Raw genomic sequence first — 15,084 nt, forward strand, 5'->3', positions numbered from 1 at the left:
AGAGAGCGAGAGAGAGAGAGACAGAGGAGAGCCCTTCCCTCTTGTCGTTCGCTCACTTCTTGCCTTTCAACTTTAAATAATTAAGGTTTCACTTTGCGGATTTTGCCTATTACACGTTTATTTTGGAAAGTGAATAATGAGGGATTACTGTACTTTTACATTTTATTTGTCATAAAGTTTCAATGGATCTTGATTGTTGTGTTTGTCATGATGTCACAGACGACTTTGCAGACGAGGAGGAAGTACAATCTTTTGGATACAAGCGCTTTGGTGAGTAATCTATCTCGCTTTTTGGTTCTTTTGCCCTGAGTAGAAACCAGAGTAAAAAGAGAACTGGTGTGCAGACCGATCCCAAAACAGATATTATCAATACTTAGCAAGTATCCAGATTGAATCGATACTATTATCCTAGGATCAATACTTCGCTCCTCCACCAATTTCCTCAAAGCACCGCTTCTTTATGTAGATAGCAGAGCCCTACCTTCTCTCACCCAGTGTCCCGAGTGTATAACCGACACGTACACTTTAAGCAACTCACCTTACCTGGCCAGCTGCTGCATCCTGCTTGCCAGGCAAAAAACGGGACCAATATTTGTGCCCTCCCCTACTAAAAGTTATAAAGGATAGAGGCAAACAGGAAGTGCAGCGCTGTGCGGACTACAGCCAGGCGTAATTTTTAATGGTGAAGTGGTCTGCCACTGCGGCAACACCACACATTTACATTAGTTCATGAAAAAAGTTCAACCTGCAGAGAACAATGAGCTGCAACCAAAGTGTAAACATGTTACTGTTCCTAAACAAAACCCTGTAAATCAATAGCAACATAGTGACAATGGAGCTATTGAGAGACACTTTATTCGCATTTCAAAATATTGTGCAATAGAAGGTTTTTAAGTTCTCTAGATGATATTGTTAGACAATATTTGTATTTTCCTTACTTTCCTGCTTTTTTTGGTTTGATTCTTTTGGCCTTTGATCGATACTGTCATGATTGCTGATTCAGGGCACATGTGACTGCCCAATTGGCGCCAACAGCCCTGAGAGCTGATTGGTTCAGAGACTCCTTTTAAACCCCCGGCCTTCAAGAGGAAGCCGTCAGACCGTTTGCGAACCTATGCTCCCAGCTAGTCAAGCTCATACCTTCCGACATTTTCCTGCCCTGTTTTTTCCTGCCCGATACCTGTTGCCGACCTGTTTCTGGACCCGTTTCTGCCCTGTTCTGCCACCTCGTGCATCGACCAGTTTTGCCCTGTTTCCTGCCTGATATCTGTTGCCGACCTTTTTTCTGGACTCGATACCGCCCTTGCTCTCCCGTCCCGGCTAGTGACTGGTATCCCTGCTGCCTTCAATTATCCTCGCTCGACACGGAAGTGCAACCTGCTACCCGCGTCCATCGATCATCGGATCGTGGAAGCAAGCACTGCTCTCTCTCTTTATCAATAAAACTGAGTGAACGAATGCTACTGGGTCCTGTCTCCGTTTCTGTCTTGTGACTGATACTATCATGTTATTACTTGGAAAGGATCGATACCAAAATTCCCAGTATCGCCCACCCCTACTGCACAACCAAGCAAGAAAACAAGTTCATTAGAGTCTTTCCTTAAGAGTCTGATCCTTAACTAACTGCTTTGTGAAATATACCCGGAAAACACTTATGTCAACATCTACAGTGAAGAGGTGACTCTAAAATGCTGACCTCCAAGACAGAGTGGCATAGAAAAAGCCATATCTAAGACCAGGGGTGTCAAACTTATTTGAACTCGGGGGCCACACGATAGAACAAACATTCTGTCGGGGGCCGGACTAGTAGATTAAAGAGAAAGAAAAAGAGATAAAGAAATAAAAGAAAGAGGGAGGGAAAAGGAGAGAGGACGGGACAAAGAAAGAAAAGGAGAGAGAGAGGAAGAGAGCATGAGAAACAAAAGACAAAAAGGCAAGAGAGAGGGGGAAAAGAAAGGGAGAGGAAGAAAGAAATCCAAAGAGAAATAGAAAGACAGAAGGAGAGAAAAGAGAAAAGAAAGCGCGAAGGGTATGAAGAGAGAAAGAGAAAAGAGAGAAAAGGAAAAAAGAAAGTTAGAGCAAAAGAGGTGAAAAGACACAGAGAGAGAAAGAGACAAAGAGCAACAAAGAAAGAGAAAAAGAGACACGGAGAGTGAAAGAGAGAGAGAGAGAGAGTGAAAGAGACAAAGAGCAACAAAGGTAGAGAAAAAGAGACACGGAGAGTGAAAGAGAGAGAGAGAGAGAGAGAGTGAAAGAGACAAAGAGCAACAAAGGAAGAGAAAAAGAGACACAGTGAGTGAAAGAGAGAGAGAGAGAGAGAGAGAGAGAGAGAGAGAGATAGAGTGAAAGAGACAAAGAGCAACAAAGGAAGACAAAAAGAGACACAGAGAGAAAGAGACAAAGAGCAACAAAGGAAGAGAAAAAGAGACAAAGAGAGTGACAGAGAGAGAGAGGGAGAGAGAGAGAGAGAGTGAAAGAGGGAAAGAGACAAAGAGCAACAAAAGAAGAGAAAAAGAGACACAGAGAGAAAGAGACAAAGAGCAACAAAGGAAGAGAAAAAGAGACACAGAGAGTGAAAGAGAGAGAGAGGGAGAGAGAGAGAGAGGGAGAAAGAGAAAGAGTAAAAGAGAGAGAGAGAGAGAGAAAGAGAGAGAGTTAGAGAGGGAAAGAGAGAGTGCAAGAGGGAAAGAGACAAAGAGCAACAAAGGAAGAGAAAAAGAGACACAGAGAGAAAGAGACAAAGAGCAACAAAGGAAGAGAAAAAGAGACAAAGAGAGTGACAGAAAGAGTGACAGAGAGAGAGAGAAAGAGAGAGAGAAATACAGTGTCTTCGTTCGAGGCACCTGGCTTTGGCAACATCATTTGACATATTTCCACCTGCAGCTTGTTTTTCTCTTGCGCTTCTCTGAGTGTTGTCTCGCGGGCCGGATTCAATCCCTTAGCGGGCCTGATCTGGCCCGCGGGCCGCCCGTTTGACACCTGTGTCTTAGACCGTCCGAGAAAAGAGAATAAATGGGCAAAAGAACACAGACATTGGACGACCCATTCTGTAAATAAACGTGTGACTTTTTCATGGAAAGGTAGTGTAACTTAGGTTGTGGGGGTTGGGGTCCCTGCCGCATGGGGGTAGACCTGGGGGGGCCCCCCCAAACTGTGTTCAAAGGCATTCCCCGTCATCCGAGTCCGCCGAGGAAGAGCATCCTGTTTGTTTTTTCCAACCGGGGTGAGACACTCGGCTCGAATACCCTCTTCCCCGGAGAACTTTGGACTTTAGTTTGAGTAGAAGAAAGCCATGAATCCTGGAATGTAGAACCTACCGTCACCTCCACCGAGCTCCGTGAGGTTAACGTGCCAAAGTGCGTACCAGTTGGCGTGAGTCCCGAGCAATGTTCCCTGTAATTTTCCTTACGGGTCTGAGCGTTCACACAAAGTCGGTGAGCAACGCTTGAAACAACAGTGAGCAACCATCATCCCAAGTGTGGCAAGATAATTCATGATCAAACATGTCCAAAACTTGACATCACGTTACATTTTGCTGAGTTTCCGGCAATGCAAAGTGATTTTTCTCTTTTGAATGAATTGACTCAGGTACTATTGCAAAGGTTGTACGGCCTACAAACCTCGTTTGTTCTTACAATTCTTTCACAAGATATCCATTTCTTTTTATTTCCTGATATATTTTGTCACATAATATTAACGTTTTTGGGGGCTTATTGAGTCGGTTGTCAGATAGAGAACTGTACTTAATCACATTTTTGAGTGGAAGTACAATGTTACCAACAAGATTCACTTGATATAATTGGAAATTATTTGAATGCAACACAAACTTTTTCTTCTTTTTTCCGTGTTTTTTTCTACTTTCTTTTTAAATTCCTTTAAAATAAATCTCATTGTGTTTATTTTTTCTGAGCTGTTACTTTTTTCTTTTTGTTCTCTGTTTACTTTTTTCCCTTTTTTTCTTTCTTTTCCTTTTCTGAATTTTTCCTTCTTTTTCTCTTCCTTTTGTTTCTTTTTTTTCTCAGCTTTTCACTACTTTTTCATTTTGGTATTTTTTTCTTTTTTGTTCTATTCCCCCCTTCTTTTAAGTCATTTTGTGTATAGTTTTACATAATATTTGGTCATGTTGGGATTAAAGAAGCAAAAATAACCCGAAGAACCATTTAGGACCCGAAAAAGCCGGTTCCTTTTAGTGAGCCGAGCCGAAGAAGCCGGTTCTCGACAAACTCTACAAACTTTACTCAACTTCGTTCTACTTCGACTCGACTTCCAAATACCGCATTTAGGACACAACGTCGGGGGAACCCGTGTATTTTTACCTTCATGCACTGTAACTTTGACTTAAGTCGCTTCTTAATAAGTAATTTTGAGCCCTCATTTTTGTGCGCCGGCTAGATTTTCTTGTGCGCTGAGAATGTGCGAGCAGTGCGCAATTGCGCACGCGCGCAGCTTAGAGGGAACACTGGTCCTAAATCGGATACCAAAGAACAGAGTTACGGGTCGGGGTTTCTGGAGTACACAAGCGATATAACATGAATTTCATCTTGAAGGCATCATATGATGACATTTGTACTGCATACCTGTCGCGCTCCAGGGCTCCATGCCCTTTCAAAATGTTGTATTTTCCCTTACAAAATACAAAATAATCTTACACCATATTTTTTTTCAAACGTGTTTATTAATGTAGTTTAACATGTTATATTTTACATGTGTTTCGTTATATCATATATATTGTTAATTAACATTTTGTTGTGAGATCCTGAGTTGCTCGACATGAATGAGGTTTATTATAAAAAAGGTTCAAAAATGAAGTCGCTTGGACGTTCACCGTAGAAGGAAAAAATACATGCAAATATAATTAAGTAGAATAATACATTTTCTTATTCAAATTTGTCACAGACCAGAAACGGACACAGGACCCAATAGCGCTCGTTTTCTCAGTTTTTATTGCTAAAGAGGGAGAGTAAGGCTTGCTTCCACGATCCGATGGCTGACGGACAAAAGGAGCGAGCGGTGCGGAAGTGGCACTTCTGTGTCTGCCGAGGAGGATCGGAGACAGGCGGGAATAGCAAGTCGAGTCGGTGTCGAGTTCATAAGCGAGGTCGTAGCAGGAGGCAGGCAGGTAACGGGGCAAAACAAGTCAGGTAACAGGCAGGCAGAACGGGGCGTAGAGTGGTCCGGAAACTGTTGGCAACAAAGATCAGGCAGAGAAAAGCAGGGCAGGAACGGAGTCGGACAAAAAGGCTTACTGAGCTGAAGGCAACAGTTCGCACAACGATCTGACGGCTTCCTCTTGGAAACTGGGGGTTTAAAAAGAGAGTGTCAGCCAATCAGCTGTCCGTGCTGTTGGCGCCAATTGAGCCGCCGCAGCTGCGCTCTATCGGCAATCATGACAAAATTATGAATTCATATTCTGCATTAAATTATTGTTGGTAATATACTGATTAAAGGGATAACCACAAACCTGTCTTTTTTTCATTTTATCATTTTATACTTCGTTTTTTTCTTAACTTATTTATACAAAATAATAATTCGTAATATAATGCATCAAAGCAAGTGAGCCGTATGAAAGCCGGCTCTTTTTAATGGGTTGAGCAGAAAAACCCGGTTCTCTAGAAAGAGACGGACTTCCTTTCCCGACATAATTACCACATGAAATCTGAGGCATGTGCACAGTAGCATCAAACTGCTCTTTTTATTTGCAACGGAAAAAAGCATACCGAGATAGAGGCTACCGCGGCGACCTGGTTTGACTTGATTGATTTGCCGTTTCGTGATAGTCGGTGTATATCGGATGGTACTCATCATTGACAAATTTGCGTTTTTCCGTACAGATTTCCTTGTACGTCGTACACGTCTTAAAATGCATAATAAACGTACTTTGTACGGCAAAAACGTACAGGTTGACAGGTACTGCATGTCTTGCACACCAGACATAAGACAGACATCTTGAGCGTGCAGCGACTGAATTTGTATAGAGTCAGAGGTCGGCCCCCACCATATGCTCGAAACACATTTGGTATTGTCTTTAGGGAGTCCCTGACAGAAAGAAAGCCTCCATTGGTAAAAACCAAACTATGGAGCCTCTTCTAGGAAGGTAATGGGAAATTCTGCCCTCGCTCGTCATTTTGAAACCGCAAATATTGAAACAATTAAACCAACTGCAGTAGAGGTTTGGATTTTCTTGCATTTCTTGCTGTAACTTTAACCCTAAGTAGGTCCTTGACGACTTATCTGAGTCCATGAAAGCTTGGATCTAGGTCCTTTGGGATAGGGTTAGGGCAGAGGTCCAGGGAACCTAAGGCTTGCCAGCCATATATGGTGATTTTCGTGAGAATGTATGGCTCGGAGTTAAAATAGGACTCAAACAATTGTGATTATACAACTTCATGTTTAGTTGGTTGTCATAAATGCAAATGGTTCACTCCAGTATATATAGGACACAGTTTTAACTACAGTTGAGTCACACCAGCAGACCCTGTTTTGGCTGTAAATCACAAAACTATCCTTTATATGGCAGCTCATTAAACAATTTAGGTTCACTGTTGGGACACTTTATGATGAAAACTCACAGAAAAAACTTTAACCCCAAACAAGCTCAGCCAAGCACCTTGAATTTGATTGAGTGAGCATTAGGAATGGGCGGAGCCATACGCAGGAAAGGTTGCACACACTCATCTTCCTTCGCCCAGGACCGTCAGCACTGAAGGGCACACAAAGATGCAAATGAATCAACGTAAATACCTTGGTATACTCATTTGCAGTATTTTGTGACATTTTTACATAAGAACTTTGCTTGCACCTTGTTTTGAAACCATTATTTAGGACAAACATGACATACAAAATGAGACTCAACTCTCTTAAGTAACTGCGGGAGGGAGTCGAATTGTATCTGGTATATTCATATTGATATTAGACACAGGCTCCGGCATTATTATCATTTCATAGATTTTATGAAACCATCAAACATCCCTCAGTGAGATAAAATGCACTGAAGAATTAGCTTTTGACTTTTGTCCCAGGTTAAAAGGTTAGGGTTAAGAAGTTAGGGTTGGTAGGTTATGGTTAGTGGGTTAAGAGGATAGGGTTAGAAGGCCAGGAGGTTAGAGTAAATGGTTTAGGCCCTAGGGTGTGGGTCGGCAACCAAAAATGTTGAAAGAGCCTTATTGTTCCAAAAAACAAATTTGAATAATTATACTCATGCAAGTCTCACCTACAGCGTTTCTATAATATGAATGGTTCGGTCTGGTAAATAAAAAACATAATTCCCACTAAAGTTTGCAGTCAAGATGTAACACCAACAGACTCTGTTTTGGCGGTACATGGCCAAAGAATCCATTGTATGAAGGAACATTAACCAAATAAGTTTCACTTTTGAGACACTTAAAGATGAAAACCCACAGAAAACCTGTAAACGACCAGCCTAGTATAGAGAGCAATTTGATTGGGTGGAAGCTATGCACACAGGGCACTTCTCTTTGCCTAGCGCCATCTGCACCGAAGGTAAATGTGTAATAATCCTCGTTTCAGTGTTTTGTGACATTTTAATAAAAAACTCTGCTTGCACCTTGTTTTAAAACCATTATTCAGGAAAAAAATGAAGGTCAAAATGAGGGTCAACGATTTTGTCACGAAACACTGCAACGAGGACAGTTACGCATTTACCTTTGGTGCAGATGGCGCTAGGCAAAGAGAAATGACACTCAATCAAATTGCTCTGTATACTTGGCTGGCTGTTTACAGGTTTTCTGTGGGTTTTTCTCTTTAAGTGTCTCAAAAGTGAAACTTATTTGGTTAATGAGCCTTCATACAAGTCGGGTGTGAAGTGTTAAATTTGTTTTGGGACACAGGGTCTGGCATTATTCTTATTTCATAGAATTGATCAAATCATCTTACATCACACTGTGAAATAAAATGCGCTTAAAAATTAGATCTTGTCTGGAGAGCGGGTTTGGTGGTTTTGCTGAAATATATCTTAAAATATATGGTATGGCTCTGCCAAGGAAACCCCAAAATATTTTGCTGTTATGGGTCTTTGGGCCAAAAAGGTTCCTTACCCCTGGCTTAGAGGGTTGGAGTTTGGGGGTTTAGGGGTAAGGGTAACCTAACCCTGGTGAGTTGAAGAAGTATTTTAGGTCGTTTACAGCCTGACAGAACTTCTCTTTAAAGGTTTCTGTTTCTCTCATGAAAACCTCGATTCGAGTAAGTATTTTTCAAGTCCATACATGAAAGAATTTGCTCCAGAAGTTTTAGGGGGGACCAGCCCCCCTCCTTCTACTCAAGCTTCTCCAAGGGCTTGCTTGGCCTGGAACCCTCTAAACCAGGAGTCCCCAAACTTTTTCCTGTGAGGGCCACATAACTTTTCCCTTCTCTGATGAGGGCTCGGGGTCAGTTTGTAACAGAAAAAGTGAGATGATTGCACGAGTGCCTAAATGTAAAAATGTATTGTACATCTCACCTGCAAAATAGATGATAAATGTCAGTCTCACACGACACCATTTACTTGTTGACATTAAGTGTGATTGATTGAACAAGTCTCATTAAATCACGTGAGGTCCCGTGAGACCTGCCCCAAACACCCTTCTCTGACCTGTGATACTATGTCATCTAGTGGTGATATACTGGTACTTCACTTTTTTCTGCTTTACAAAACAACACCAAAATATAACATTTTAAATAGTCAGCAACCCTTGTTGCGCCGTATAAAATTAATAATGAAAATAGTTCATAATTTAGGAACATTTTATTTTAGTCCAACTTTAGTATCAAATATAAATACACATATATGAAAAAAAAAATCAAAATGCTTTCTGGTATTGTTCAGGGGGCCGGACCAAATGTGGAGGCGGGTCGCATTCGGCCCGCGGGCCGTAGTTTGGGGACCACTGCTCTAAACCTTTGAGAGATTTCGGGTGCCCATCTTCTCTCTCTCTAAAGCCAAAATTGGGCGGGCATGTTCCCTGCTTGCGGCCGCTTTTGTAACAAACACCGCTTAGTTGTGGTTTTCTTTAGGTTTGCTTGCTGCCTGTTTCCACTTTCCAGAGTTTGATGTCGATATTCTCCCGCTGCGCTATTTGCTGTGTGGCATTCGAGGAATCGGTATGCTTTCTGCCAGTGAGTGTCTTGTATATAATATTTCAAACGAGATGTATTAACAAAAATGGAGATGATGTACTGCCAGGCAGTTGGGAGGCCCGCAAGGGAGTATTTATTCCTGGCAAGGGAGTGAAGAAGGTTGAAGAGACGCAGCCGGCTCTGCTGGGAAGAATAGGGAAAGGGTCCGGGGGCCGGACTGAGATAAGGAAGGTCAATGGGTGGATGTGGAGGGCAATCAGACATAAAAATCCAGATGGTGGGGGGCTATCCTTTTCAGTTAAGCCACACTGCATCCTGCACCCATTCTCAGACATACCTTAAGGCACCCAGGCTATTTTTTAGCATGTTGTGTCTGCTGACTCAGTTGGTTTTCCGGTGTTCATCCACTGTTAATTTTTGAGGTAGGACCTCATACCTGTCAACCTGTACGTTTTTGTCGTACAAAGTACGTTTATTATGCATTTTAAGACGTGTACGACGTACAAGAAAATCTGTACGGAAAAACGCAAATTTGTCAATGATGGGTACCATCCGATATACACGACTATGACGAAACGGCAAAACAATGAAGTCAAACGAGTTCGCCGCGGTAGCCTCTATCTCGGTATCGTTTTTTTTCCGTTGCAAACAAAGCGAGCGGTTCGATGCTACTGTGCGCATGCAACTGCCGCCTCGGATTTCATGTGGTAGTTATGTAGTGAAAAGAAGTCCGTCTCTTTTTAGAGAACCGTTTTTTTCCGGCTCATCTCATTAAAGAGAGCCGGCTCTCAAACGGCTCACTTGCTTTGATGCATTATATTACGAATCATTACTTTGTATAAATAAGTTAAAAAAAAACGAAGTATAAAATGATAAAATGAAAAAAATCCCTTTAATCAGTATATTACCAACAATAATTTAATGCAGAATATGAATTCATAATTTTGTCATGATTGCCGATAGAGCGCAGCTGCGGCGGCTCAATTGGCGCCAACAGCCCGGACAGCTGATTGGCTGACACTCTCTTTTTAAACCCCCAGTTTCCAAGAGGAAGCCGTCAGATCGTTGCTCACTGTTGTTTCAGTTAAGAAAAAAAAGAAAGTATAAAAGGAGAAAATGAAAAAAGACAGGTTTGTGGTTATCCCTTTAATCAGTTTATTACTAACAATAATTTAATGCAGAAAATGAATTAATAATTTGAATAAGAAAATTTTACTTAATGATATTTGCATGTATTTTTTCCTTCTACAGTGAACGTCCAAGCGACTTCATTTTTGAACTTTTTTTTAATAATGAACCTCAATCAAGTCAAGCAACTCAGTATCTCACAACAAAATGTTAATTAACAATATATATGATATAACAAAACACATGTACAATATAACATGTTAAACTACATAAATAAACACGTTTGAAAAAAATTATGGAGTAATATTATTTTGTGTTTTGTAAGGGAAAATACAACATTTTGTAAGGGCATGGAGCCTTGGAGGTTGACAGGTATGGGACCTATATGAAAGGAAGCAGAAACTGAGCCAGGGATGCTCTAAAAAGTGATGGCATCAAATGAGAAAATGAGGTACAAAGTGACAAACAAGGGTTCATAAAAGAACGAAACGTCCAAACAAACTAAAACAGAAACAAAGACCTAACATGTGGGTGCGAACAAGTGATAAAATGTCCAAACCAGAAACAGGAAACTATGTCTGGTGTAGCAATGACTGAAGAAATTAAAATGAAGCTTTCAGGCGAGGCCGAGGGGCTCTCACCTCGTCGCCGAGACAGAATTCAGGCGCGGCCGAGGGGCTTTCTCCTCGCCACCAAGACAGGATACCAAAAATCGCCGCCAGGCATTGCGTTGTTGTATTAACATTTGTTTCCTAAATATTAAAAAAATATTTAAAAAAATGTTTTTTTTAATCATATCTTCTTTATATATATCTTTAAGTATTTTGTTGTTTATTTTCGTAGATCTGTAAATATTTTAATCGATATTTCCGATGTTTTTTAGGGTTAGCGTGAGTCACGATTAGCTTTATTTTTAACGTAGCAAATTTAAAGTTTGTTCCAGGTATTTTGATGATAATTTTCATAATAGACATTTTGTTGTGTCGTGTGTTTTTCGGGGATTCTGTTTTGCTTGAATTTAAAGTTGTTTGAAAATATTTAAATGAGTTAAAAGTTCACTTTAGCAGTGTCTGAAATAACGTCCGCCCGGACGCTCGGGGCGTGCGTCTTTTACGTCGGGCGTACAACTTACAAAACGTCTCTGCCGAGTGGCCGACAACTTTTTCAAGAAAACAAAAAATCTTTTGTTTTTATTTATTTATTTTATTTTATTTTTTAAAATCAAACGTTTGCTTTATTCCAATTTTGAAATCTTTGTTCGGTTTGAACATTTCGGAATTTCAATACTCGGCAGCCAATCAGAAGCCTGCATTGAATAACTTCGTGCTTCCGGACTTTACCGAGTGTTATAAGGTCGTGCATTTACATATCATTTTCCAAAGTAGACGCACAGAGAACACAAGAAAAATTGATAAGTGGTTAGAAATCAAGCCAAAACCTCAGCTCCAGAAGAAAGGTTCAAAAGAAGCTAACAAAATTGATGACGCTACAAAACGTAAACAAACATTAAAAGTATCGTGGAAAGAGGAGTTCACGTGGCTTGTAGGAAACGACGCAACGCAAACATTCCATGAATGAAGATGAGTAAATACAGGTACATACTGACGGCAGATGGAAAACAGCAATGTCATATTCATGCAATGAATTTTATAAGTAGATTTATAATAAACTTTATTTTAAAGTTTTGTTGTGTTATATATTCTTATTATCAATCCTTAATACTTTGCAACAATGGGTTTTTTTGTGATTAGTCGTCTTATTGTGTTTCAAGTTGTGAAAAATGGGGCAGGCAACTTTTCAGAGTCATCTGCCCTATTATATATATATATATATATATATATATATATATATATATATATATATATATATATATATATATATATATATATATATATATATATACCGGAGCCATAGCGCTTTTCAAGTCAAGACTTCCCAAAGCGCTTTACAGTGTGCTTCACATTTCCTAATAGCGGCCGTACAGCCATGCAAGGCGCTAACCTGCTTATTGGGGGCATTAGGGGTTCAGTGTCTTACCCAAGGACACTTCGAGCCGGGATTCGAACTGCGATCTCTTCGTCCCAAGACGAGCGCTCTACCTCCTGATCCACTGGATTTGAACCTGCGCGGGGAGACCCCAATGGATTTCTAGTCCATTTGAATCAAGAACACATTCCCGACTCTTTCTGGGAGATTGATACAGAGGAGGGCTTTCCCAGCCCCCTTGCTCAACCCAACTGATGTGTTGGGAGTCATTAGGTGACCAAACCCCCCAATTCCAACCCCTAATGCCGAGTGCCAAGCAGGGAGGCAATGAGTACCAATGTTGTAAAGTCTTAGGTATGACTCAGCCGAGGTTTGAACCAGCGACCTCCCAGTCTCGGAGCGGACGCCCTACCCCCAAGTCCACCGAGCTGTATACAATTATACATGTTTTAATTTGTTATTAAGTCATTTTTTGCCCGTTAGTATGTCGGTTTGTGCTCGGGCAGAGTTCAGGCACACCACAAACGCCTCTTATGTCGCAGTTCGCAACGCCGGTTAGCGCAGTTCAGATTTGCGAGGCCACCCAGAAGGAATCCTGGCGATTCTCTTTTCCATTGTTGCCCACACAGGAAAGATGCGACCGCCGGTCTTTGGATGGCCACTCGTTTTTCAGTCCAAAGCGTGAAATTATAATGTTTTGGATGTGGCTTGATGTCACCTTTAATAAGCATCAGTTTCTTCCTCTTCTAAAAGTAGACAAGATTCTGTTTTAAATATTGGGCTGAAGATTGAAAGAGTAAATCGGGCTTAAACAAAAATCCAGCCCGACTTGACTAGGACCGCGGGTATTAAAGCCTGACTCAGCCCAAGCCCGACCATTTTAATTGATTTCCAGGAACGAGCCCGTAGAAAACCCCGGGATTTCATATTTTCACACCTGTCAACCTCCAGGGCTCCATGCCCTTACAAAATGTTGTACTTTCCCTTACAAAATACAAAATAATCTGAAACCATATATTTTTTTAAACGTATTTAGTTATGTAGTTTAACATTTTATATTGTACGTAAAATCATATATATTGTTAATTAACATTTTGTTGTGAGATACTGAGTTGCTCGACATGAATGAGGTTTATTATAAAAAAGGTTCAAAAATGAAGTAGCTTGGACGTTCACTGTAGAAGGAAAAAATACATGCAAATATCATTAAGTAGAATAATAAATTTTCTTATTCAAATTATGAATTCATTTTCTGCATTCAATTATTGTTGGTAATATACTGATTACAGCGATAACCACAAACCTGTCTTTTTTCATTTTCTCCTTTTATACTTCCTTTTTTTCTTAACTTCTTTATACAACAATTATGATTCGTAATATAATGCATCAAAGCAAGTGAGCCGTTTGAGAGCCGGCTCTCTTTAATGAGTTGAGCCGAAAAAGCCGGTTCTCTAATAAGAGACGGACTTCTTTTCACTACATAACTACCACGTGAAATCCGAGGCGGCAGATGCATGCGCCCAGTCGCATCAAACCGCTCGCTTTGTTTGCAACGAAAATAAACTATACAGAGATAGAGACTACCGCGGCAAACTCGTTTGACTTGATTGATTTGCCGTTTGGTGATAGTCGGCGTATACCGGATGGTACCCATCATTGACAAATTTGCGTTTTTCCGTACAGATTTTCTTGTACGTCGTACACGTCTTAAAATGCATAATAAACGTACTTTGTACGGCAAAAACTTACAGGTTTACAGGTATGTATTTTATTTGTGCGGACTCGGAAGGAGGAGAATGATAACAAATCAAAACCTGTCTTCTCTAAAGAAAAATAAGTTAAACAAGACTTCATAAACATTTAAAGCTTTTTCACATCTGTGTCTGCAGAGGTTACAGTAGCCAACAGTATTTTATTATTGCCTGTTTATTTTAATAGTTGACAGGAATTATTATTTTGACGGGTTGAAATTTGGGCCACAAACCACAGCAGCAGTTCGTCTTTAAGATATAGAATCTAAAAGAGAGATAGAGCGACAGAGAGACAAAGCAAAACAATGATGGGGGATAATAGAAACAGGGAGGCATTCTTTGAATCGACAATGCCAATGCTGTGATATTGGGGACTATGGTTTCTCAAAATGTTAGCCGAGGTTATCGCGGATCCTTGAAAAGTCTTAAAAGGCATTGAATTCATTACTCTAAAAATAAGGCCTTTATTGGCATTAAAATGTCTGGAATCCAATTTTTGGAATCTTAAAAATGTGAACACATTGCTGTAAGTTAGATTTTGTATTTTATTTAGTACAGGACATTACTGTAGTGCAGGGGTCGGGAACCTTTTTGACTCAAAGAGCCATAAAAGCAAAATATATTAATTTTTTGGGGGAAAGAGCCACACCATATATTATGAGACAAATTCACTAAATTGCTAAACCGGCACCCCAGACAAAAGCTTATTCTTCAGCACATTTATTTTGATGATTTGATAAAAATTATGAAAAGAGAATAATGCCTGAGCCTGTGTCCCAAAATCAACAAACAATCTTGAGTAATTTGAAGCAATTACTCAAGATCGGATTAACTCATTTTGACCCTTTTTTCATACATATTGGTTTCAAAACCAGATGCAAGCAGTTATTTTGTAAAAACGTCACAACATTCTGCAAACAGGGAGCCTGATGTGCTTACCTTTGGCGCAGACGGCGTAGGGCGAGAGATGGGAGGGAGTGCTTGCACTTTTTTCATAGCTCCACCCATCCCTTCCACTCACCCAATCAAATAACTTTAAGTTCTCTTCCGGTGTTTTGGCGTATTTACAGTTTGTTCTGTGGATTCATCATAAGGTATCTGAACACTGAACACAGATTATATAGTGAACTTTTATATAAAGGATTCT

General features: G+C 40.4%; 1 protein-coding gene across 3 annotated transcripts in view; it reads left to right on the top strand.

The window, feature by feature from the left end:
• The window catches only part of LOC148348514 (collectin-12-like), a 35,684-nt gene that overhangs the window by 7,241 nt on the left and 13,359 nt on the right, over positions 1–15,084 (top strand). For all 3 annotated transcript variants that reach the window (XM_088322139.1, XM_088322140.1, XM_088322138.1), the window contains exon 2: positions 220–270. In XM_088322139.1, the coding sequence (XP_088178265.1) occupies positions 220–270 (51 nt within the window). The remainder of the gene's footprint in view (positions 1–219; positions 271–15,084) is intronic.

This window comes from Urocampus carinirostris, chromosome 18 (genome assembly GCF_059441175.1).
Source record: "Urocampus carinirostris isolate Australia breed hairy pipefish chromosome 18, RoL_Ucar_1.0, whole genome shotgun sequence".
Lineage (NCBI taxonomy): Eukaryota > Metazoa > Chordata > Actinopteri > Syngnathiformes > Syngnathidae > Urocampus > Urocampus carinirostris.